This window comes from Bactrocera latifrons, unplaced genomic scaffold (assembly GCF_001853355.1).
Source record: "Bactrocera latifrons isolate USDA-ARS-PBARC rearing strain unplaced genomic scaffold, ASM185335v1 scaffold_96, whole genome shotgun sequence".
Taxonomy (NCBI): Eukaryota; Metazoa; Arthropoda; class Insecta; order Diptera; family Tephritidae; genus Bactrocera; species Bactrocera latifrons.
In genome coordinates this window covers 792,279-816,734 of record NW_017537667.1, presented here as the reverse complement: position 1 = coordinate 816,734, position 24,456 = coordinate 792,279, and the positions used below count along the sequence as shown (strand labels likewise).

General features: G+C 35.3%; 1 protein-coding gene across 5 annotated transcripts; it reads right to left on the bottom strand.

Moving 5' to 3' along the window:
• Window positions 1–23,186, bottom strand: LOC108977812 (Kv channel-interacting protein 1). 5 transcript variants are annotated; one of them, XM_018947728.1, is made up of 7 exons: window positions 22,789–23,186; window positions 3,801–4,972; window positions 2,900–2,969; window positions 2,670–2,740; window positions 2,371–2,565; window positions 595–843; window positions 1–524 (listed from the first exon to the last, which is right to left on the bottom strand). In XM_018947728.1, the coding sequence occupies exons 2-6, from the start codon at window positions 3,954–3,956 to the stop codon at window positions 715–717; spliced, it is 621 nt and encodes a 206-aa protein (XP_018803273.1). In that variant the 5' UTR covers window positions 3,957–4,972; window positions 22,789–23,186; the 3' UTR covers window positions 1–524; window positions 595–714. The 5 variants fall into 5 exon arrangements, with proteins under 5 accessions (XP_018803273.1, XP_018803274.1, XP_018803275.1 ...); XM_018947729.1 differs by lacking the exon at window positions 22,789–23,186 and adding an exon at window positions 21,187–21,253; XM_018947730.1 differs by lacking the exon at window positions 22,789–23,186 and adding an exon at window positions 20,811–20,871.
• Between the last annotated feature and the right edge of the window lie 1,270 nt (window positions 23,187–24,456).

Sequence of the window (24,456 nt, the reverse complement as noted above, 5' to 3'; positions counted from 1 at the left end):
TCAATTCACTCTTAAACCGAAAGAGCTTGTCGTTTAGAGCAACACAGAAAAGTTGTAAAGCTAATTATAAAATACTGAAACTTTATAATGAAAATAGAACTTGAAAGCATCAACAATTTGTACGCCTAACAGTGTCAAATGTCAATGCTAGCAATGCTGTGCCTCACTTATTTTACACTTTTTTATAACACACACTTTTGTTGTATGTAATATGACTAATTGGAGCATTAAATAGCTCTTTGGGATATTTTAAGGCTATTTTCATTTTGTGTACGACTCAGTTGTGACACTTCTTTTAGCATTTCTTTCACAATACTCGCTCTTTAATGATATTCGCAATCTGAAGCTTACTAACTGTTAAATACTATATATATATATATATATGCACTACACGCCTACAAATACACCTGATTTTACGCCTTTTCATGGACTTTCTTTTCGCTAAAACGAATTTAATTTTCCACAAACTGGAACTTCTGCTCGCAATTTTACGTCTTTTTATTTTTGTCTAACGGTTTACTCGTCTGCAAAATAAGTTACAAATGAGATTTATACTAACAAATTGTATATGTGTGTATGTGTGAATTTGTTTACCTGTGAACTTGCGCTGGCCTTACGTGTGCTCCTGCCGTTATTGTTCTTGCTGTCTCAAAGATCTATCAGCGATATAACTTCTTGATTATTCAAAATGCTCTCGAAGTCACTCTCCGACCATCAAGGATCCGAGTGAAATACATGAAATGAGTTCACAATGGTTCGATTGGTCAGCAAACCCTTCATCCACATCTCGAAATTAATATAGCCGACATTGTGCGGATCAAATGAACGGAAAGTGCGTTCCAACTGGAAGAAAAAACAGAGAGGTTTGTTAGATCACCCAAATGGAGCACCTGAATATGTTAAAAGAATTTCGAATAGTTTGTTGAAAAATGTTTTGAAAAGCAAATCTTGTCAAAAAAGAGCATTCTTGAAATGAATAACGATAGTTAACACCATTGGTTATACTGCCGAGAACTAATTGGCCGTAATTGAATCATTGTCTTTAGTGCGTGACGTGTCCACCATTAATCGAAACCCTAAAAAGCGACATAACTATGTTCCGCAATAAGATACATGACAGCTGCTTGGTACAACAATGGAACAAAAAAATATCTTCTAAGCCGTTTGACTTCGGATTATAACCCCGCCCATTCCCATTAAATCCTACTTAAAGTTTTACATCCGAAATGGTACGAAAGAACATTATAGGATCCGGGACAAATTTGGAAGATGGGCGAGAAAATCCATAACTTGGTATCTACTCGACTGATTTCGATCAAAAATGGGATCACAATCATAGCAACTTCCCAAATAACACAATTTTAAATGCCATGTGATTCTTTCTTTTTCCGGTATTGATTAAGAAGTTACATGGGCTTACGGGTTTCAAAAAATCGATCTTTTTATTGTCTTATTAAATTCTACAACACCTCAAGGCTTAAACTTTCAAGTAGATCCGAGTAATAGTTTCGGAGATACAGTCTCGAAACTGTGGTTTTGAAGTCGATTGACAAAATATCGCAAGAACTACTCAACCGATGTTCAAGAAATTTTACACAGACCTTTGAGATAAAATTCTTAAAGGCTTAGACGAAGTATTTTTTTCATTACAATTATCTGAAGAAAAAATTTTCACTGAAATGAGGCGTCACCGGAAATGGAGTCGCAATGATCGAGTTTAAAATAATTTTTTCCAAAACATTTAGAATTTCTTTGTTAATAGTGTATGTTGGTATCAATAAAAATTCTAATAAAATATTTCATTTCTATATGAGAAAAATTTTTTGAAAAAGACTGCTTTTTACCCGAGAAACCCCATATAATCTTTAACCCAAAACCATTCTTTTTTTCAATTGTAAGGTATTGGCATTATTCATGAAATAAAATCCGTCCCAAGATGAAATCCTTTTAATATTAAATGAATTTAATGCTTTCAAAGACATAGGAATGACAAAAATATCGACCATATATTTGGCATTGACTTGGGTTTGGTTTCGAATTCATTGAATATACAATTGTAAAGAATAAAGTAAAATTGTGTTTCATCAATTTCCGTCATTAGTTTATTTCTGACGGAATTTTGAACACTAAAATTCATCTATTCCATGAAAGTAAAAATCCGAGTAAACTAAGAAGCTATTTGTACTCAAATCTACAATAACCTTTTTTGGAACAAAATCGACAAAATGTTGCTACACCCCATAAGAACTCATTTTAGTTTTCTATTATTGTTGCAGTAATTGCATAAAACTACACAATCCATTACTTTAATGATATTCAATTACATAACAGTATTTTATATTAATACATTGCACTTTCGCTTAATTATACCTGTTCTTTGGCTTTTCGGTCTTCCTCCGGCTGATGCGGCCGTCGACCCATTAGCTCGTGTATGGAATGGAACAAATCGCTCATTTCGCCACGTGTTATCCGGCCATCGCCATTTACATCGTACAATTTAAAGGTCCACTTGACTTTGTCGTAAACTGTACCGCGCAAAAGTGTAGAAAGAATATTGAGAAAGTCCTGCGACAAGCCAAAATAAAAAATATTTGATTAAAAATAGTTGTAAGTAGCTGAAGGAGTAAATATAAGAGTATATGTATAATAATAAGAATTTATTTTATTACCCGAAAGTTCACGGAACCAGTACTGTTTATATCGAAAGTCCGGAACACATGGTGAGCATATAAACTGGAGTCTAAACAAGGAGTACATATCAACGAAAAGCAGAAAATTAAAAATGTACATATACATATATGTTCACATAAGGATATAAAATGTATTTACTAGGCAATAAATTATATAATTAAAAAACATTACATTTAATCAATAGAACTGAATACAGTTAGCTACTTACTGCCATGTGGAAAGAATTTGGCGTAAATCTCCTTGAAACATTCTTCATGGACAACACCTTCGGGACATTCCTGCAAAATCATCGTAAATGTTGTATAGAATATGTTCTTAATTTTGTAAACTATTTTTTCTAACATATGTGCGTATGAAATAAATAATTCTGACTATCGATTTCATACAAAAATGTTTACATATGTATGTATTTTTTGAATAAAAATATTTGGTATGCTCCGTAAGTTTTCTATTTAAGATGCGAAAAATAATAGTTTCTTCAGAGAATTCCCTGAAATCAACGAAATCTTTTTGTTTTTTTTTTCATAGGATTCAGTTTAAAGAGAAGAACAAGCTTCTTTCGAAATAAATATTTTTACTAATACCAAGTCCTAAAATACAGTTAAAAGATACCATAATATATAATAATAAATATACAGAAAAAATTCTGGGAAAATTCGCTTTATTCTGCCTTCTCACTGTATACAACTCCATTCCTCCAAATGGTACATTGCAATAAACAGGGAATATGACCTTAGTCGACCTGTAAGATTCAATAAATATACAAATAGGACATAGGTACTAAACAGAGTCAGTACGTAAGGTTTTCAAAAAATTCAGGACCGCCCACGCACCGCACCGTTTCTGAATATATTTAAACAAAAAAAAAAATTCAAATAATTGAAGTACACTCCCAAACATGAAAATTGTCGATACAGAAAAAATATGAAAAAAATAAATTTTGTTTATTTTATATGTTAGCTTCTCTAAAGAAGTTTAGGATCCGTTCTATTAAGGAGGAGCTTTGGAAAATCGCCGTGGCTTCATAAAATATAACAAAATGGTTTTCAAATTCACTACCTATATTATATAACTCCCGTTTCACTTTTTGTTACACATAATACACTCACCGTTTTAAATCCTCGATACATAATTCGTATTTCTTGTTTTGAGAATTTCGTCTCGCGATACAAATCTTCGATAGTTACATTAATCGGCTTAGGCACTCGAGTGTGTTCCAATTCGAAGACAACCTCCTCAATGGGGCTTTCCGGTGGCGAAGTCATTTTGAATTATCGTCTGGATCTTGTTACTTCCTGTAACTTTTTGTATTATTCTGGTGTAATTTTGTAATAACTGTAACTTTATGTATTATTCTGATGATTGCTTTTCACTTTCGTTCAGTGGAAATACGAGATGTTCTACGAATCGTATAGTACCTATATAGTATTGGGAAGCTGGCAGAGGCGAAAAAAGACAGTGATAGCGTTTGTGATTGTGGTTGTAGTGGCTTACAATAAAAAAATGCCTGTTCTTTTCAACTTGTTTCAAAATCGCTTATTTTTTCGCAAGCTATGGCGTGGGCTAATTTTTGAGATAGTTGTATTTCGTAATTAAGTCAAAATGAGTAGCAAATAGTTTTGTGTGGCAAAGCGAAAAATAAGAGGGAATCGCTTTGGCTTCTATGTAAACGCATAGTCACGCGTGATAATTCCATTAAATTCAATTCCACTTTTTCATAACATGCATATTTGTTTTGTTTTCGTTATTACAGTTGTTGGTGTTACAATTCTCATGCATTTATTGGCTACAGTTGGTTTGACTTTGTTTCATTGGTTAATTAGTTCATTAGTTCGCTTGGCTTTGGCTTCAATTGATGTGCTACCGCAGCTTTGACCCCATTGTTTGACTAGCCGTTACGGTAACAATTTGGATAAGAATTAATTGGACAATTGTTGTTGCTCGTTTACTCCTTTCCTAGCTGTTTTGTTATTTTTGTTTGGTATAAGTGAAGATTTGTAGTTTTTTGTTTTTGTTATCTTGTTAACTTATTGTTTCGGCGGTTTACGGCGGTCTTGATTTTTATATAGTACTTACATATACTACAAACGATTTGTTATTGTTTTTGTTGTATTTACAAGCTTTTCAGTTGAAGCTTTTTCTTTTTTGTTTCCTTCAAAATATTAATATGCTCAAAACAATTTCAAATAGTAATCACAGTGTTGGCATCTTCTACTGTTCCGAGTGGTATTTGTGACGAACACAACGCTATATACGTATATGTGTGTTTCCTTGCCAACAACTGTAAATGTTAAAAATAAATATATGAAACTTCATTAATATTTGTTAAGTTCGATATTTTTAAATACACAAATGGTGATTGGTTACTGTAAGAACTTGCTTTTAAGGAGTTATTTACAGTTAGAATTTTCAAAAAGTCGATTTTCTTAAAGTACATATATTTAAGTATACACACAGAAATTTGCATATCGTTCTGCAAATTTAAAAAGGCGTGTGCTTATAAGTACAGCAGGCTTTTCTCAAAATGTTGTTTTCAAAGTTAAAATTTTGACATTAGGTTCTTAATTATATTTTTTAGTAATTATACAAAAAATTTTTCTCGACTTTTTTTTGAAACCGCCATTTTGTCAAAAAAAAAATTATTTTGTTTATTTTTTCGAAAAAAAACTTTTCTCTAAAAAAATTCTGGGAAATTCTCTTTTTTCGACCTCTAACTGTATATAACCCCTAATTCGATCAGTTCGTGTGCCAGCTATATGTTATAGCGATGGGATCTGAAAGCACTGTCTTGAATAATAACATATGCCAAATTTCCTAAAGATATCTTGTTCAATAAAAAGTTTTCCGCACAAGAATTTGGTTTTGATTTTTAGTTTGTTTGGGAACCATATGCTAAAATTTGCCGATAAAAGAAAAGTGTGTAAAATTTCAGCTCGACAACTCAAAAACTGTGGAACTGGTTCGCGTATATACGAACAGACAGAAAATTATAATGGAGTGTTTGTATTCATATTGGACAATATATCAGTTCTTCGTTCTCACTTATATTGAATTAAATTTATCATTTACACAGCATAAATTTATTCTTTAGTAGAATACTTGAGAGTTTTCTGAATAAGTTTGTGGAGCATAAATAAATTAGGCTATCAAATATCTCCATTCCGCCTTTTTGTCTTTCTTTTTAAATCTTTAAAAGGTCTTGACATAACCTACAAAACGACGCTATGCATGATTAGTTTGGATATTGCGTTCAACAGTTATGTACGTGTAAACATGGAGTTCACTAACGCCGAAATTCGTGCTATTTCAAAGTTTTCCTTCGTTAAAAGCAAATCCGCTAGAGAACGTTCCGTGAGATTAGATCGGCATGTGGCATCTCGTGGCATCGCCCAGAAGATTAGCCACCAAACCATTTTTAACCATCTGCAGAAGGCTGGATACACAAAAAAAACTTGATGTTTGGGTGCCGCATGATTTGACGCAAAAAAAACATTCTGGACCGAATCAACGCCTTCGATATGCTGCTGAAACGGAACGAACATGATCCCTTTGTGGGGCATATGGTGACTGGTGACGAAAAGTGGATCACATATGATAATATCAAGCGAAAACGGTTTTGGTCGAAGCCCGGTGAATCGTCCCAAACAGTGGCCTATGCGGGATTGACGGCCAGGAAGGTTTTGTTGTGTGTTTGTTGGGATTGGAAGGGAATCATCACTATGAGCTGCTCCCCAGAGGTGATGTCCAGATGCTTAATTCTACCATCTACTGTGAACAACTGGACCGCTTTAAGCAGACGACAGATCAGAGGCGTCCAGAATTGGCCAACAGGAAGGGTGTAGTGTTCCACCAGGACACCGCCAGACGACACGCTTCGTTTATGACTCGGATGGTAGGTTTTATTGCACCACCATACAGCCCGGACATAGCGCCAAGTGATTACCACCTGCTCCTGTCCATGGCGAACGCCCTTGCTGATGTAAAGTTGAACTCAAAAGAGGTTTGTGAAAAGTGGCTGTCCGAGTTCTTCGCAAATAAGGAGGGGGCTTCTAAGAGGGGGGTGTTATGAAGTTGCCGTCTAGATGGAAACAGTTTATCGAAGGAAACGGCGCATACTTGAACTAAATCCGATCACTGTAACACTTTTTACAAAACATTGAATAAAGAGCAAAAAAGCGGAAGGTAGATATTTGACAACCTTTCATAAAATCTTTTTTGTTAGTTGAATACTGTTTAAAAGCATTCTGTACTGCAATGCAATATACATTTTTTAATTATTCTCGTTCTTAAATTATTCTCATTCTTACGTTCTCGAGATGGCATAATGCGTCTCTTTTATATTTTTTATGAAAGGATTGCACCTAACATTTCCTCTGTCTTTACTGAAAGTGTGTTTTACAACACATTATCCGTTCACTTACCTTGACCTATCATAGATATACTAGAAAAAACATTTTCGCACTCAGTTGATTTATTATAATATCTGAGAAGTGTATATATTTACATACATATGTACATATATGCTTGCATTAATATGCAAATACAAGTTTAGTTTTCGGCTTACACAAAGAAAAATTCATATCCATTTCACTTCCTTGATGGCGTATAGTTTTTCATCGAGCGAGTAATGAGAAAAACGAATATCTAGTATGAAACCGAAAAATGTCGAATGTCATACCATAACAGTGGTGCGAGAAAGAGTACAACAACCACACATATAATTACTCATGTAGAAGTGAGAGTGCGGAATGACATTTATCGCAGTGTCTAAAATGTTTCGAAGTATTTATGTGCTTATGTATGATAAATGAATAGACATATGTTTGTATGACTACGGCAAAGAATGAGTGAATTTTGAACGTGTGGATGAAGCGTAAAATTGCAAATAGTTTAAGACACGCAAGGCATTACTTGAGGGACGCCACTTTAGCTTCAATGAAAAGGCAGCAGAGAGCCTGCCATGCCTGCTGACTAACATGCAATGCATGAAAGGAGTGCCGCCACGACTTTTATCAACGGCAAACAAGCAGCACACATATGCAAAATAATCGACACAGACACACATACACACAACTAACATGCGAAATGAAAATGTCAAGTACAATTGTTATGCACCAAAAACCACAAACCAAAAAAAAAACAAACAAACAAACAACAAAAGCCATCAGAAATAGTACGCCAAAATCAGTTATAAACCTACTTATTTGAATAAAGTAAATATCCACAAGAGCAGACGTCACAAAGTATGTGTGTGTGTACCTTAAGCGCCACAACCCACTTAGCTGAGCATTATGGTCGCAATTGAAGCGATTACAAAACGCGCCTCTAAACAACTCCAAGTGACATAATTACGCGCACAAAACAAATTGCCAATTGTCATTTCCTTTGTTTTTACCAAATTTTTCAAAGCATTTAAGCCAAAAAGAAGCTTCATCGCTTGCCACATCGAGTTTATAAGCCTTAAATATCCTTGCCAAAAGTGTTGGCAAAAAGCACAACAAACACATAGCATACGAAGACACAAAGATTAAAATAGAAATAATAAACTCAATGAGTTGCTTTTACATAAATCAACGCCAATAATTGCCATTTACTTTTTGTCAAATTAAATATCACAAAATGACCTCAAATTTGTGGCAATAAAAAGGAATTGGCAGAATTACAAGAAATTACTGAACGCCAACGAAAATGACAAGCGAAGTCGTAATGGGCGGCCAAAAGCATATTCGCGAAGCACGCGAGACAATAGCAATATAAGGAAGGAGACGTCAACTCGAGTCAAACCGAAATTTTGCGACGTTAGTAAGCGCACAATAGATATCCAAGGAAGGTATCAGCGTTGGCGATGTAACGTCTATAGCGATCTTGCTACTTTTGGTACCATTTTGCTCTTTTGCTTTAAAATACGCCTCATTTACGGTGATTTCTTTGATGAGAAAGTGTAGTTCAAAGCCCAGTTAATGCAATTTTGACATTGGTCGATTGTGAACTCTCTTTGATCTTTCGCTAATAAACGGTGTGTTCAACATGTGCCTTTAATAACGTACCTATTATTATTTTTTAGTAATACAATATATAGTTTAAAAAGACTGTGAGAATTGCTGATTACAGGGCAGTCTTTGGAAGGATGTATTATAGATGCGACCGCCGTCAGATCAGCATTTCCTTGTATGAAATTACATTCGGAAAATGCTGCTTTCAGTGCACTATTTGTTAAAAGCTACAATTTTAGTCACAAATAAGGCAATCTAGAGAAGTAGGCGATCGATTTCTAGGAAGAAAGGTCGAGATAACTACTTTACTGTTAAGAAAACACAATATATAACTAATGGACTTTTATGGACTCGATAGATAGATCTATTATACACTTCAACTTATTTTGAGATTGCCTAATCTGAACCTTTCTCACACCGTTATAATTTCCTTTACTCGAAAAGAAGAAACTACAAATAGTGACAGAAACCAGAGAAAGTTTAATACAAAACAAAAATTCTAAAATATATATCTGTCTCCTTTATACTTATCTTCAAAATATTAAAAACCTTAAATCACTTTCATTACTTCAGTTAAGTACTCAAAAAACATTAGTTCTTTACAGACTTCGCTCGATCCCAACAACTGTATAAATACCATTGCTACCGGTTCGCCACATAGCCGAGTCTATTGTGGAACGCATTTAAATCGCTATTTTATTCTACTACTTCCATGTATGTTACGTTATGCACCAACATGTATTTTATTATTGTTTATAGCCGAGTTGAGCCGTCGACAACCGCGTTAATACACATTTGTTTTATACTTGTACAAGTGTAAGTGGAGAAGCGTCGTAAATTATTTAATGGCGGAAATAAATTAAACAAAGCAATAAATTTTCGCAAAAAATCCAAAGAATGAAACAAGCAAACCATAATAAAAAGCAAAGACCAACAACAAACAAAGTTTTCGTATTTCACATATTTAGTTTTTTAAAACTTGAAATTGCTATAAAGTCATTAAATTTGTTTTACTCTGAGCTTTACCTTCTTTAAGAAGTGACTTAAGCTTGAACTTGTTGACATATTATAGATATATAGTCATGAGTAGAGTCTCACCAGTATTGCTATAAATCAGTTCTATTGCAACCGATGTCAAGAGTAATAGAAATAAAGATTTCTAAAGTTTCTTTCATTACTTATTTTGGCTGGCGTTTAAGAGGAAATATTCTACTTCCTGCTATCATGGACGAATCAAAACCAACTTCCGGTTATCATTACTATGAAAGCTAGACAATTTCGATTGAGTTGTTGTGTCGAAATTCTGTCAATATCGTTATGGCAAGAAATATCATAGAGAACGGCACTCAAGAACTTGACGCCCTTGATAATTCAGCCGTCCAAGCGGTCTTTCGTGCCAGATACGCTCCTGCTGTGCATGAAAATATACCATTACTCTTTTTCGCTGCCACCTACACACACAAAGTCTTGTATGGGCGCTTATTACGCACTCAACCAATTTTTCAAAAAAAACAACAAAGAAGTGTAAACCGAAAGACAAAAACAAAATACTCGTACGATTTCGACAATATTTTCTACTCAAAAGTTACTTGTTTCCATTTTCATATACTTTCTGTTTTATTTGCAAAAGGCTCTGTGTGTACGCCGAAAATACATAAGCGTATCCTTGTAGCTTTTTCAGTAAGCACTTAAGCTTTGATAGCCTCATATATGACTTTCTGTGATTTTTCTGTTTTTGGCAGTTCGAAGTTAGAAAGCGCGCCCTCGCGCACGCAAAAACCCACAAACTTATGTAATAAATTTAGTTAAATTTTTGGCTCAGTTTGCAATGTTTATAGAGTTATTTTAGTTTTACCAGATGGTGGGGCGACGTCACTCTCCACCTCGGCAATGGCAAACTTTTACTTTCGCTGATGTTTGAGTGTGATTTGGGTTAGAATTCTGTTTTGCTGCGGTCACTTAGCTATTTACCTGCTCACACGGTTGCATTGGCATGAACTGGACTTCATTTCATTTCAGCTGAGTGGCGTTGGCCTGGTGAGTGGTCGTTGTGTTGGCGTTTTCGGGCTAATTTTACACGGACTGTGTATGCTTGTGGTTTCGATGGTTTATGTGGTTTTGTTGTTTACGTTTTTGTTGTCCACTCATTTAGTTACTATTTTTGTTTGTTAACTACATGGTAATCATGTTGGCGTATACTACGTGTGTGTGTGTCTATCTATATTTAGTACTTGGAATATTTCGTGTTTTGGAATTGCGGGCGACCGGAAACGCGGTTGTAATAAGAATGCCAGCAATGGTAATGATACGGAAATGATAAGCGCCCGCAAGGTTTACTGCTTATTGCAATTTTACATTGCAAACAGTTTTCTCAACAATTATGCATCCAGAGAACAAAACTATATTTTAAGCAATATTTTTAGGCATTATTATTTGCAACCTATTCAAAATAGACACAAGTTTAATTTAAAATTTTCACTAAATCAAACATAGCTTTACGCTTCTAGGACTTATTTGTAGAAGAGTATATAAAACTTATAAAATAATAAACAGAAGAAGTATAAAATCTTCACTTCTTTTTCAAAATATTATAGCCTTTATTTTTGGAACTCCGGTGTTTACAGAGTCAAGATATTGTTCAGAAAAATGCTATAGTTATTAGAAGTGCCCAGTAGTCTAACGTTTCTATCAAATTCCTACCAACATCAAGTAGTTTTCTCTAATAGAGGAAACCACAAACCCACAAGTATTTTTGGGTGAAAACGCTTCGAATGAAATCCATTAATCGTTCGTAGTCGGCTTGTAACACATAGGACTCTTTATTTGTCCAACGACTTTAAGACACGTGCCACAAATAAAATAAGAATTTCAGTTAAATATCTATAGTGAGCTTGACAAGATGGCCGACAGGGGTAATGCTCGAAAATTCTACGAAAAGAAGCCGCGACTAACAGAAGGAAGGTATCAAGATACTCTTGTAGAACCCCCCGAGGTGATCTGGTGACCGATACCCAGACCATACTAAATTGACGGAGGGAAGCATACCACCAGGAGATGGGGAAACCGGATCCCAATTACGATGGAGCAGACGTTCCATTGCCCGACTATGAAGAAGTTCGAATAGCAATTAACAGTCTGAGAAATAACAAAGCCGCAGGGGCCGATGGATTGACGGCTAAGCTATTCAAATACGGAATGAAGAACTGATAAGGAGCATTCATCAGCTTCTTTGTAGAATATAGTCGCACGAAAGCAGGCCCGACGATTGGAATTTAAGTGTACTCTGCCCAATAAAACACTGACCAAATATTCATAATGCGCCAAATCTTGGAAAAAAGTGAAAAGAGGATCGGCACATACTTTCTCTTCGTCGATTTTAAAGCTGCTTTTGACAGCAGGAAAAGAAGCTGCCTTTGTGCTGCTACGTCAGTATCAGAAAGGACCTCTCTGAGCCATTCGATATCGTGCGACTTCTTCAATCTGCTGCTAGAGAAAATTATTCGAGCTTCGGTGATTAATCGAACAGGTTCTTTTAGAATAAGAGTGTATAGCGAGAGTGTATAACGAGCTCTATATAAGTGAACAGACACCGTGCCTGGCCAGTCCATAGGTGACTGTCGCTCGTCACTGACTAGATAAGGAAGTGAAGCAAATGGATGGGTAGTGAACGAGAACAGAGGAAATATCTCCTGTCTTCACGTCACTGTTGACAGTCATAACTACGAAGTCGTAGATCATTTCGTCTATCCTGAAACCAGCATCAACACCACTTCGAACTGAGTAAGTAACTGAGAAGTAAAGTCCTAAGTCGACGAACAAAAACCAAACACTATACGTCATTCATTATTTTCGTCCTGCTATATGGTGCAGCTGCAGGACAACATCTGACGAATCGGCATTAGGAGTGTTCGAGAGAAAGATTTTACCAAATGAAACATATTTGGGGCCATTCAATGGGATCTCTGATGTTTCCTTATGGGTTTTATAAACTTTCTTTATATGTAAAAATAGTTATACATGTGCAAATGGCTGTATATCCAATTTCAATTTAGTTCTCTAAACGCTTGCAATGCCAATTATATTTCATAAAAAATTCTTTACAATTCACTTACACTAAAATGAAACTGCGCAAAAACCTCACTACGATTAACTGTATTTCCGCTTAATAGCAGCACGCCACGCATACCGTTAATCAATGCCAAGTTTCTCATACTGCCGGTCAGTCAGTCAGTCACTCAAACAGCCAGTTAAGTTATCGTGTGAAATCCGCAACTACTTAACTATTTTCACTATTTATAACAGCACGTTGAGCGAGTCATTCAAAAGCACTGCTAAAGAGCTTGAAAAAAAGTCAAATAAAAACGCTTTTAATGCACTTCCACACATGCGAAGAAAGTTGTGAAAAGTTAAATGCAAAACTGAAAACAAGCGAGCAACAAAGAATTCCTACAGATTAGCATGCATGTGTGATTGTTGCACAATAAAAGCAATTCAAAGAGGGCAAGAAGGGGAACTTTTCTTTAAATGCATATTAGGGTGAGTTTCTATTGACGAAAAATTATATTTAAAGCATATTTATTTTAGTTACATATATAAAAAAACTGCAAGCTTAACTTCTATATATGATTATATGTATATATGTATGTAATAATATGCAATCGATACTTAGTGTGACCACAGTGCGTATGAGTAACTTTTGTAAATTTTACTCATCCATAGTGCAATTTCAGTGGCGAAAACGTCTGCAGTTTTTCGAATATAATATGAAAATCAATTTTAAATGCCTACAACTATAAACCTACAATATTTTATCATATATTTAAGTATACAAATACCGTTTTTCATAAGCGCCAAGTTCTGCAATGACTTTTGTTTGGCTCTTAAATTTAATCACAAATCAGTTAGCGCTGTATTAATGTTAAGAGGAATCCAACAACCCAAATAAAACTACCTGCACTTGAAAACGACTTCGAAAAGTTTACACTTGAACAAATTATGGCAATAACGATAGAAAAAACGAACTTATATGACTAGTGGGAAACCGCTTTTGTTATAATTACGAGCGAAAATTCGTATGAAGGTCGTTAAAATAGCAAGTGGATTTGTTGTGCAACCAACACAACAACACATTGAAAACTTAAATAAAACAACAACCCACAACAAAAAACAGAATGAAAACATTGAAACTCAAGAATCATTGAAGCCAAAAAGTGAATATAAAATATAAAACTAAAAGGCACAACATACAACTACCAAAAGTTAGACGGTTCTCGTAAAATGCGGAAAGGCCAAACGCAGATGTCTTTAATAGTGCCGCCATTAAAGTGTCAACGCCAAACGCAAGTGTGACATTTTCCCCCACAACAACAACAGTGCGAATATATTATATACATTAAACTTGGTTAGCGTCGTTATTGGAGGCAATTATAAGTTGTCAACACAGTATCGACGTTTGACATATGCAGTTACGTCTACGAGGATGGCTTGATAAGCTGGTGCGTAAGTTAAAACAATGCTTATTCAGTCAACTTATAAGTATTAAATTAAAAAAGTAGACTAAGAGTCCTTTTGTTTATATGGGTAGTCGAACAAGTATTTTCGTATTTTGTCAATTGTGTCATACCATATAGTCTTGGAAAGGTGATATTTTAAGTTTCCATTAATCAAAAAATATTTGGGGAGCTGGAAAAATGTTACAGCTATTCAAAAATGAGTGAAAATAATGAAAAAATTCTCTATATTTTGAAATTTTTGTATGAAAAAGGGAATTTTACGAAGACGATGGTGTGAACTGATACACAACAATGGTTCGCTCGCTTCTGTTCTAGTAATTTTGAAATTTCGATTTTCACTGATGCAAGTTTTACACTGAAGGAATAATGTCTCTAGCGGAAAATAGCAAAAAGTGATGGACCAGAATGGTACATATTTGTTTATTTATATATTAGTATAATTATAAATAAAAACAAGTTGAAGTAAAATTAGAAATACTAAAAGACTTTTTCGACTACCCAATATTAACTTCTACTTCTGATCAACGTAGACAGAAAATATTAGGGAAGTAACATAAATTTACAGGAAGCTGAAAGTTTATGAATATGAGTACAACGTGACTAAAAATAGTATATTGAAGCTCCTCAACGCTGCAATACGTGAAAAATTTGTCAAAGTTCAAAACGAGTTTTTTTACAATTTTCATCGAAACGGTAAGCTTTATCATAAAAAATCTAAAAAATTTAATATCATAAAATTGTCTATAAATACACTTTTTTCTAAGAGCCAGCATTTCTGAGGCGCCACTATAATAAAGCTCCATAGCTTTTTTGGTTTTCTCTGCTTCAAATCACAAATCTATCAAACCGCTCTCATACAATATGCTCACAATCACATCGCTTTAACTAGCGCCCAACAGGCGAATCAGCTAGTACATCCGCTAGTATAGGGAGAAGAACACCAGCAACCTGCGCGGTTCAGGGAGGAGTTGATAACCCTCAGAAGCCCACATTTAATTTTTATTTGCTTAACTAGCGCCTTTAATATATATGTATATACATACATATACACGTATAAATATATATTTGCACGTGTATTTGCATGTGAGCTCCGTTCACCAGCTTGGTAAGCTGGACATGCACACCACACACATATCCTCACGTACACAAGCCGTTACTTTAACCACACACGCTCTTTTATTTCGATATCACACATACAAACACACATATATCTACATACATACGTGTATTAAGCGTGAATATTTATTTACTCAGTCAAACACTTAGCAAATATCGCAACAGCCGAACGCAAATGAAGCGACGGGGTGAAATGAACAGTACAATTTTTATGTTAGTTATTTATGTGCGAATGGCAACGATTGCGAATAGTTAGTACGTACACTTGGCTGTGTGTGTTTGAGTGTAGCCATGTGTTTGGGTGTGAGTTTAGCAACGCACATAACTTTTACAGCTTTTATGGACAGCTTATGGTTGGAGGCGCCAGTTTGAGTGCGGTTTGTTGTTGGTTTAAATCGTGGCAGGAGTTGGTCCTTCCTTAAGCGTAAATTTGCATTTTTTATTTGTTTTGTTCTGCGGTTTATTTGTTCTTTCATGTAACATCGATTTTTCATGCTGTTTTTTTCTCAATTATTATTATTTTTTTTTTTTTTTTTTTTTTTTTTTTTTTTTTTNTTTTTTTTTTTTTTTTGCTTTGCTGTTTGTACTCTTATGATGTTGTTGTTTATTGTTTAAAACGTGTCCAACTTAGCACAGCGTGTCGGTTACGAATGGCAGTCGGTCAATGCCATTGTAGTTGGGAAAATACCGTTAATGAATGAGACTTGCGTGGGACTATAGTGTACATTCGTTGCTTTCGCTCAAATGCTAGTTATAAAAATAAATGATTTTTGTCATTCACGTAAGATAAAAATAGTTATGCGGAAGTTATTGATATTGAACTTCAGCGAACGCACGTGTTTCATTGGGCATATACATGATTTATAAATATGTACATTTATATAAAATATATTGTATAGATAATTTTCAAAAGTGTATGTCGGATATCAATTTAAAATACTTATGAACATGGTACATATATATATTATATCTAAAACAAAGTTTTTGCATTTTGTTGCTGCAAACTGTAAAGTTGGGTTAGGGTTTTTAAGCAATGCTGATAGTTCCTTTTGCTCCAGATATGTATATTAAAACGAGAGAAACATTACCCTTGATAACTTGCCAAATACATATACATAGAGTTTGGCATTCAACGAATTAATTTTGGTCGATCAGTTTGTATCGCCACTATAAACTATAGTGGTTCGGAGATTTTATCGTTGTCTTCGACAATAATCTTTGTCAAATTTTCTGAATATATCCTGTCAAATAAAAACGTTTTCCATACAAGTACTTGATTTTAATCGTTTAGATTGTATGGCAGCTCTATGTTATAGTGGTCAAATATCGGCAGCATGAGCAGCATCTTGATAAAAAAAGAACGTGTGCAAAATTTCAGTTCAATATCTCAAAAACTGACGGATCGATATTTTAAAGAAAGACGGATATTTCTTATTCTAGACAGCTCGTCACGCTGATCATATAAATATACTAATACTAAATACCGTTCGATACCAAACGAGGTTTCAGGCAAGGCGACTTTCCTTCTTGGAGAAAATAGTTCGAGCTGCAGAACTAAATATAGAAGGTGCCATCTTCTATAAGAGTTTACAGCTGCTGGCGTACGCCGATGATATTGATATCATTGCTCTCAGCAACCGCGCCGTTAGTTCTGCTTTCTCCAGAATGGATATGGAATCGAAGCAAAACGGTTTGGTAGTGAAGGAAGGCAAAGCGAAATATCTCCGGTCCGGTTGGAACCAGTATTAACAACAACAACAATGTTTGCTTCGAAATCCAACGCAGAATAACTCTTGCAATTGAGAAGTAAATTCCTCTCTCGACGTACAAAAAAAACTCTATAAGGCACTCATTATTTCCGTTCTGTTATATGGTGCAGAAGCATGAACGATGACAACATCTGATGAGTCGACATCACGAGTTTTCGACAGAAAGGTTCTGCGGAAGATTTTTAGTCTTTTGAGCATTGGCCACGGCGAGTACCGCATTAAATGAAACGTTGATCCGCATGAGTTATACAACGGCATTGACATAGTTCAGCGAAGTACCCGCCAGAGGAAACAGAGAAAGAGGAAGACATTCACTCCGTTGGAAAGACCAGGTGGAGAAGCACCTGGCACCGCTCGGATTCTCCAATTGGCGCCACATTGCAAAAAGAAGGACCGACTGGCGCGCACATGTTTTTTAATCACATTTTTTCCTAGCAAATAACTTTAAAACCTATCATTAATTAATTAGAGGAGCGAAGTTCAGAGTTGATATATAATTACAGTGTAAGACTGTGTGGTAGAAAGTATTTACATTGTATTGAGCTGAAACAGAGAATCGCAACACAACTCATATACCTCCAAACAGTAAACAGAGAACAGAAATAATATAGGAATTTATCAATTTTTGCTAAATATGGAGCATTCCTTAAATTACAAACTACCAAAGCTGCGGTATGATTACCTTCATGAACTCATACCTCTAATTAATGCTATAACCAAATCTTTTAAAACGTTATAAGTTTTTAATATTTAGTAATTTCTAAATGTCTAACTCTATCGTACCAATGGTAGTCTAATGCATTTAGCGGGACCTTGACGCTTCTCTTCGACCAATGTGACCTCCTCAAAGGTATAGAATTATGGTTTCAGTTGACTTGAATCACCACCAACTGACTTAAGGCGTTGCATATCTGCTAAAATGAAATTAACGTAATACTCGCTTTAAACACCTGTCGAAAATCCACCCAACAGTATTCCAATATCTAATTAATCCTTTCAATGATATCATATTTCCACACTCCAAACTACTCAGCTTCCTCATGTCACATTAGAGGCAATGTGTAGTAAACTTAGCGCGACAAAATTAGGTCACAAGCTATTTGCATTTCAATGTAATTAGTCAATATTCGTATTCCACTCTATTCATATGTACTTAAGTACATATAGCATATACTGCACCATTGAGAATTCGAACCGTATTTGTGAGGCCTGAGAAATTCTCAAATTCCCAAATGCATCTGTCACAAAAATTTAAGCACACACGCATGCATACATTGTTTCATTTATTTTTGCCATCATTGCTGCTTTGCCTTTGAGTACACATTAATTTGATCTCTTTTGCTTATTTTTTGCTGTTAAGCCTGTCATTCAAACCTCCAGCTGTTTCTGCTTTTAATTATTTCGCAACTAAAAATAACCGTTAGGTCATGTTCTTGTTTGATGTAAAATATACCATTGCACAAATAATAGAAGGCACGAATATCGGTGCTAAAGGCCCCTAAGAGTGACTATTGGTTGATGGTAACCCAGTATTCGTAGCTTTCTTTAGCTTTCTTTAGCTTAAAAACAACAAACAAGTTATACACCTGATTGAAAGAACGTTTCGCAAGAGTCAAGACAAACATGTGATGCAAGCCGAAAATGCAGAGTTCGTTAGAACACAGGTACGCGTTTAAATTCTGTGTGAAACTCGGTAAATCTGTGACAGAGACGTTTGATGTGATCAAGCAGGCTTACCCAGATATTGCTTTAGCAAGATGTGGGGTATTGCGGTGGCACCAGGCCAAAGTGAAAACGATGCTGATTATCTTTTTTGAATTTGCTCCTCTTAGACAAATCGTCAACGGTAAGTTTTACGTGGAAGTCCCCAAAAGACTCAAACGAAGGGTCTATCGGGTTCGACGAGACATCGCAGCCGATTGTAAGTTGCCCCGAATCACATCGCCTTTCAGCTACCTACCCAAAGCCGGCATCCCAACGCTTCCGCAGCCGCCCTACAGCCCATATGTGGCCTCCGGACTTTTTTTGTTTCCTTACCTAAAAAGGAAGATGAAAAAAGGCAAGCATTTTGAGACGACAGAGGGGATGCGAGCAGCATGCACCATTATTTCGGAGAATGCCTTCCGTGACGCCTTAAATGCTTAGAATTCGCGCTGGCAGCGCGGCATCGACGCAGAAGGAGCCTCTTTTAAAAGTTTTTAAAGAATTGTAACGATTGCTTCAAAAAATTAATTCAAATCAACTCAGTTCTGTTAGTTTCCGGACAAACCCTGTATGCGGTATAAAGTTACCCGAAAGTTCGAAAATCCCTATATTAGATATATGGGGCTCAGGAAAATAAACAGGTGTGGTTTTAGTCCGATTCTGCCTATTTACGTACTATGACATAGGAATGTGAGAAGAATGCCATGAGCTAAATTTAATCCAAATCGGTCGGATGGATTGTGGATGAGCGAATTCGGTTATTAAGTGATTTAGAAGGTATGTACATTACACCAAATAGAGGACGGGGTGTCGCCCACTTTTCCAAATTTTTAACCCACAAGGGCCGAATTACAGTTTTATATCTTAATTTAGTGCTTAGTTATGGCTTTATACGTTTTCGATGAATGGAGTTTTGCGGACGGACAAACAGTCACCCGGTTTTCAACTCCTCGCTTCATCCTGATCATTTATATATATCTATTAGTCTATATCTATTACTTTTAGGTAATGTCATACTCTGTAGCAACATGTTACAAGAGTATAAAAATGTGAAGGACATTTATAATAAATTAGAACAATTTTCTTATGAATAAACTCATACTTATACGTACATGTAAATAAGTATAATTATTTTGTATATTTATTCTCATTTAATTTTGTAGAAAATATCCAGCTGGCACACTCACATGTCATTCTACTCAGATTTCATGACAACGTGAGCAAAAACTAATGGAACAACTAATGACAGGTTCAATGGCAATCTAAGAACAATGCGGTTAAAAGTTGTATCACGATCATATTAATTCGTTTTAATCGCTCATGGCATATAAATAGGTGGCTTTTGCAGGTAATGGCAAAGAACTTATTCTCAGCAAGGATATGGTCGACGTGTAAGCGGACAGACGAAGTCATATTTGTACCTTGATCACAAATGAGACTATTTAGCACTCTCACTGTGTTCATGGAAAATTGGAATGAGTTTGAAGAAAGAATAAAGAAAATCGTTATGTTATGAGCAATTATGAGAGGAGTCTCATAAGTCTTTGAGCAGGCAAATTTTTGCAGAATTCGATGTTAATCCATGGACTTGCAAAAAACCAATGGCGTCATGGAATATAATTAAATACACACCTGTACACCTTAACAAATCTAAAAATAACACCTTCCTTTGTCGAATAACATTTAGATACACTTGATAAAAAGGAGAGTGAGAAGCGACCTAGGGATCTGACAATGACTGATGACTTTTTTTAAATAGTTGGAAATGGACAAAACCAAACTCCTTCGTTCTAGACCTTATAAATTATATTTCGAAGTCCTGTACAAAATTTCAATAATAACGGTTGAGTAGTTCGCGAGAAATGCATTGCTCTGTGTGAACTACTCTTAAAGTATGTTGGATCATGTTCTCTGCATCGATATACAAATAAAAATGTGATACTATTACAGATTAATGAAGGCCAGCACGGTCCTTCTTTTCTCACCTTCTCGCTCAAATTTCTCATTAAATGCTTAAACCTTACCAATCTTCCGGCATTGCAATATGTTTATTTACAATATTTATGTGTGCATGTGTGTAGACGCCTACATTGCCTATCACCTAGGGAGAGCCGCCACGAAAATATTTTTCACACAATTTCTACAATTTTTTCCCCTGTAAAAACTCCGCCCCATGGCTTGAATGCTTATGCAGCTTGTCGGTAAACAGTTGTTAGTGTACTCATTTCACCTGACGGGCTATTCGCGTGTTTCGAGCAATTCTAGACATTCGAAAGCATTTTCATCACTAAGTACATGTGCGTGCATATTTTGCATTAAATGCGTTAATTATATTTATTTAATATATCATATGTAGGATTTTTAATACAAATGATTTAAACTTTTGCAACTCGCGCTTACTTGCAATTATGATGAGCAAAAGAAACTTTTAGCTGACTRTTTTGCTAGTGAGCTATGGAAATTGTACAGATTTTATAATAATTTATATATATATATATTTCTGGTTGTTTTTTACTAATATATTTTTGTTTTTTTCTTTTCACTACTTGCTGTCACTATATTATTTATATATATATTTTTTTTTCTTTTAGACACATTAATTTTATTTTTATATTTTTAATTCGCGTATAACACTTTAGTCATCTTTTTAATATTTCCTGATTCATTTATTAATATCTTATAATATGTTCAATATTTTTATTATTTATATTATTTATTTCATGCCGTATTATAATTATGTGTTTTTTAATATTTTTTAAAAAATATTGACTAATCATTACTAAGTTATTTTTTTATTTTTATTCTTTTTTTATTTACATCGTTGTGTGTGATAAGCTGCTTGCGTTGCTGTTGTTATTGTTAATATTTATTAAACATGTGTTTGTTGCTGTTGTAATTGGCACTTGAACTTTGCTTAACACCTTGTGGAGCCCTACTGGCTGTTGTTGATGGCCAACACAATTTTTGTTCTTTTTTCCTGCTCTTTTCGCTCTTCATTTCCTACTTCTTTTACGTGATGTGGTCTGTGTGCTGCGAAAAATTGCCACAACGCTGCCTGGCAGGCATAAATGTAGCACCTGCACTTTACAAAAATGACGATTTTCGCACTTTTCTGCATTTGCAGGCATACATTTATTCTTAATAAATTCAATTATGGTTTTATTTATTGACTTAAATTTATTTCACTAGCAGCCGCCGCAGAAAAATCCTCTCTATGCCACGACCACATGCACACACATGTACGCACAGAATTCACACTAGTCGTTTGCAAACTTTTCATATTTGCCATTATCTCTCCTTCTTCGTATCCTTATTTGATCCGTCTGCTTACATTACGATTTCCACATTATTCGTAAGCTCGCATACACAGCGCACAGCATCGCGTTGCTCTTTCAACTCCGCTTTGCGGTTATCTTCGGGAAACACCCTCCCCCCCTATACGTTGATTCGCTTATTACCCTGGCTTCAACTCCTACACACCTATCTACATACTCATCCAAGTGTCCAGCTGCCTTGATAATTATAAAATTTTATTTGTTTTATTGCAAATATTTGCAGAAAGCTGTCGCTGATGGCGCTGCTACTAAGCGTGTGAGAAATAAAACTCCAATACGCACAGCAATACAGCAGCTCCGGCTAATAGAGGCTGAGCCGAACAGAGATAAAGCTAGCGCTTGTTGTAGTAAAAGTGGCGTCTTCGGCCTTCCGCTTGGCATGTGTGGCCCTAAGCACACCATTGGCAAACCCAACAGATAACAGATAAAGCAGAAACACCCGCCGCGGCRGCAGCAGCAGCAAAGTGGCGAGGGAGCAGCTGTGGCTGTGAGCGCATATACACAACAGCTGAAAATCGCTTGCTATCTTTAACCTCTGCTTTTCAACCGCCGCTGCTGCTGCTATTTCAAGGCATTGTAGACAAACTTTATTACTAAAAGGCATTCTTCAAATGTGTTAAATTAAAAAGTAAAAATAATTTTTTTTTTTGCACAAATTCACACACACCGTTTACTAGACTCAGCAATTTACACTTGTGAATAAATTAAATAGATACCGAACCGCAGTTGCCGAGAGACAGTCCTACGTAAACGCAAGCAATCCAAACATACAACTGATACTAAAAACGACTCGTTGGTGCTTTTCGCTCTGCTACCACTGCCATCAACTGCTGCCGACTGTTGCTGCAAACGATTTGGAGCCCTGTTAACGCTGACATTGACGTCGTTGCGCCACTAACTGTCATATCTACTTAGTTTTTCTGTGCAAATACGTGTACTTGTATCGACGATTTCAATTCAACACACACATTTCGCGGCCTTAAGGGAGCAGCCCGCGCCTTGCCGAAGTTCAAACGACAAGACATGCCGAACGCCCTCAGATAACATAGAAAGGCTTGTTTTATAATTCTGACTGTCCGTGCACGCTACTTTTTGGGTTGCTTTTATAATTTCTGTCTAATTTTACCGCAAAATTTTATAAAAATAACAAAAAAAAGTTTGGGCATTTAGAATAGATTTCAATTTATTTTTTTTTTTTGAAACGGAAAAGACTAGACAATTTTGTTTTTGCAAATTGTCTTCTACGTTTTTACACTTTTATGTTTACATGACATTTCCATGAATGTCAACTTGTCGGCTTACATATGTATACAAATATTTATTTGTTCATTTGACGTAGAAGTGCCGTAACTTCTGTGTTTTAAATGCTCTCGAGAGCTTTTTAATGCCAGTTAGCTGTTCTCTGTTAATGTTATCATTTATCTAACTGAGTAACCGCGCACTTAAACGCCTGCAGGCTCTGTTAGTAGTGCTGTTAGGTTTTGTGTGGGTATGTTGTGAACATTGTTGCCATTCTGCTTGAGTGTTTTTTAATTCAAATAAATATTCTAAACTAAATAATAAAAAAACTCAGAGTCTTCATGATCGCATTGCTGATTTTAAAATATTTTCATATCCACATGTTTTTTCTAATATCTTTGGTCGTATAGTTTTCTTATCAAAAATCAACATACCCCATAACATAAATGTAAATAAAATTTTACGCGACGTTCCCATTCAAACAGTGGTCATATGCTGCAATTGACGGTTTTTTTTGGCTATAGAATATCTCATACCAAAAAATATATAAAAATGAGTTTAATTTCTAAGTTTATGTTTTTCGTGTATTACATGGTTAGGCGTTATTATTTTTAAATAGGAATTATGAATTTTAAAAACTGTTGGTTAGCAACTCTGTTCGTGAGTTTGCTTAACCACCCCTATTTAAGCAAGTTCTTACGATTTAACAGTTATGAGCGGCGTATTTTATTTGTTTATGATAACATTTACCGTATATTTGTTGTACTCGTTCTTAACTTTACGCTTTTACACGAACACACTTAACTGAAGTTGTAACAGCCAGTTGTAGTTTACAAGATGCCAAAAGACATTGTATACTTTGTAGAGTTTTCCTGACTCAGTTCAACAAAGCAAACAAATTAAACTAAAGAAAAATTCTGAAGAAAAGATAGTCTTCTAGCCCAACTATTCAAATATGGTACTTTACAAATATCAATTGAGATCGTTGAATCATAGAATGAGGACTTCCCATCAAATAAGTCGAATTGCAAAACGAGGGTTTATATTCCTACAATCAAATCATGAGAAAAATGAGTTTATATAGCATTATACGAGT

Excerpts from the sequence above, each read along its gene's own strand:
- LOC108977812 (XM_018947728.1), bottom strand. The coding sequence starts at position 3,956 with ATGACTTCGCCACCGGAAAGCCCCATTGAGGAGGTTGTCTTCGAATTG. Across the intron at positions 2,741-2,899 it reads CAAATTCTTTCCACATGGCA|ACTCCAGTTTATATGCTCAC; the intron begins GTAAGTAGCTAA and ends CTCCTTGTTTAG. Across the intron at positions 2,566-2,669 it reads CTGGTTCCGTGAACTTTCGG|GACTTTCTCAATATTCTTTC; the intron begins GTAATAAAATAA and ends GGCTTGTCGCAG.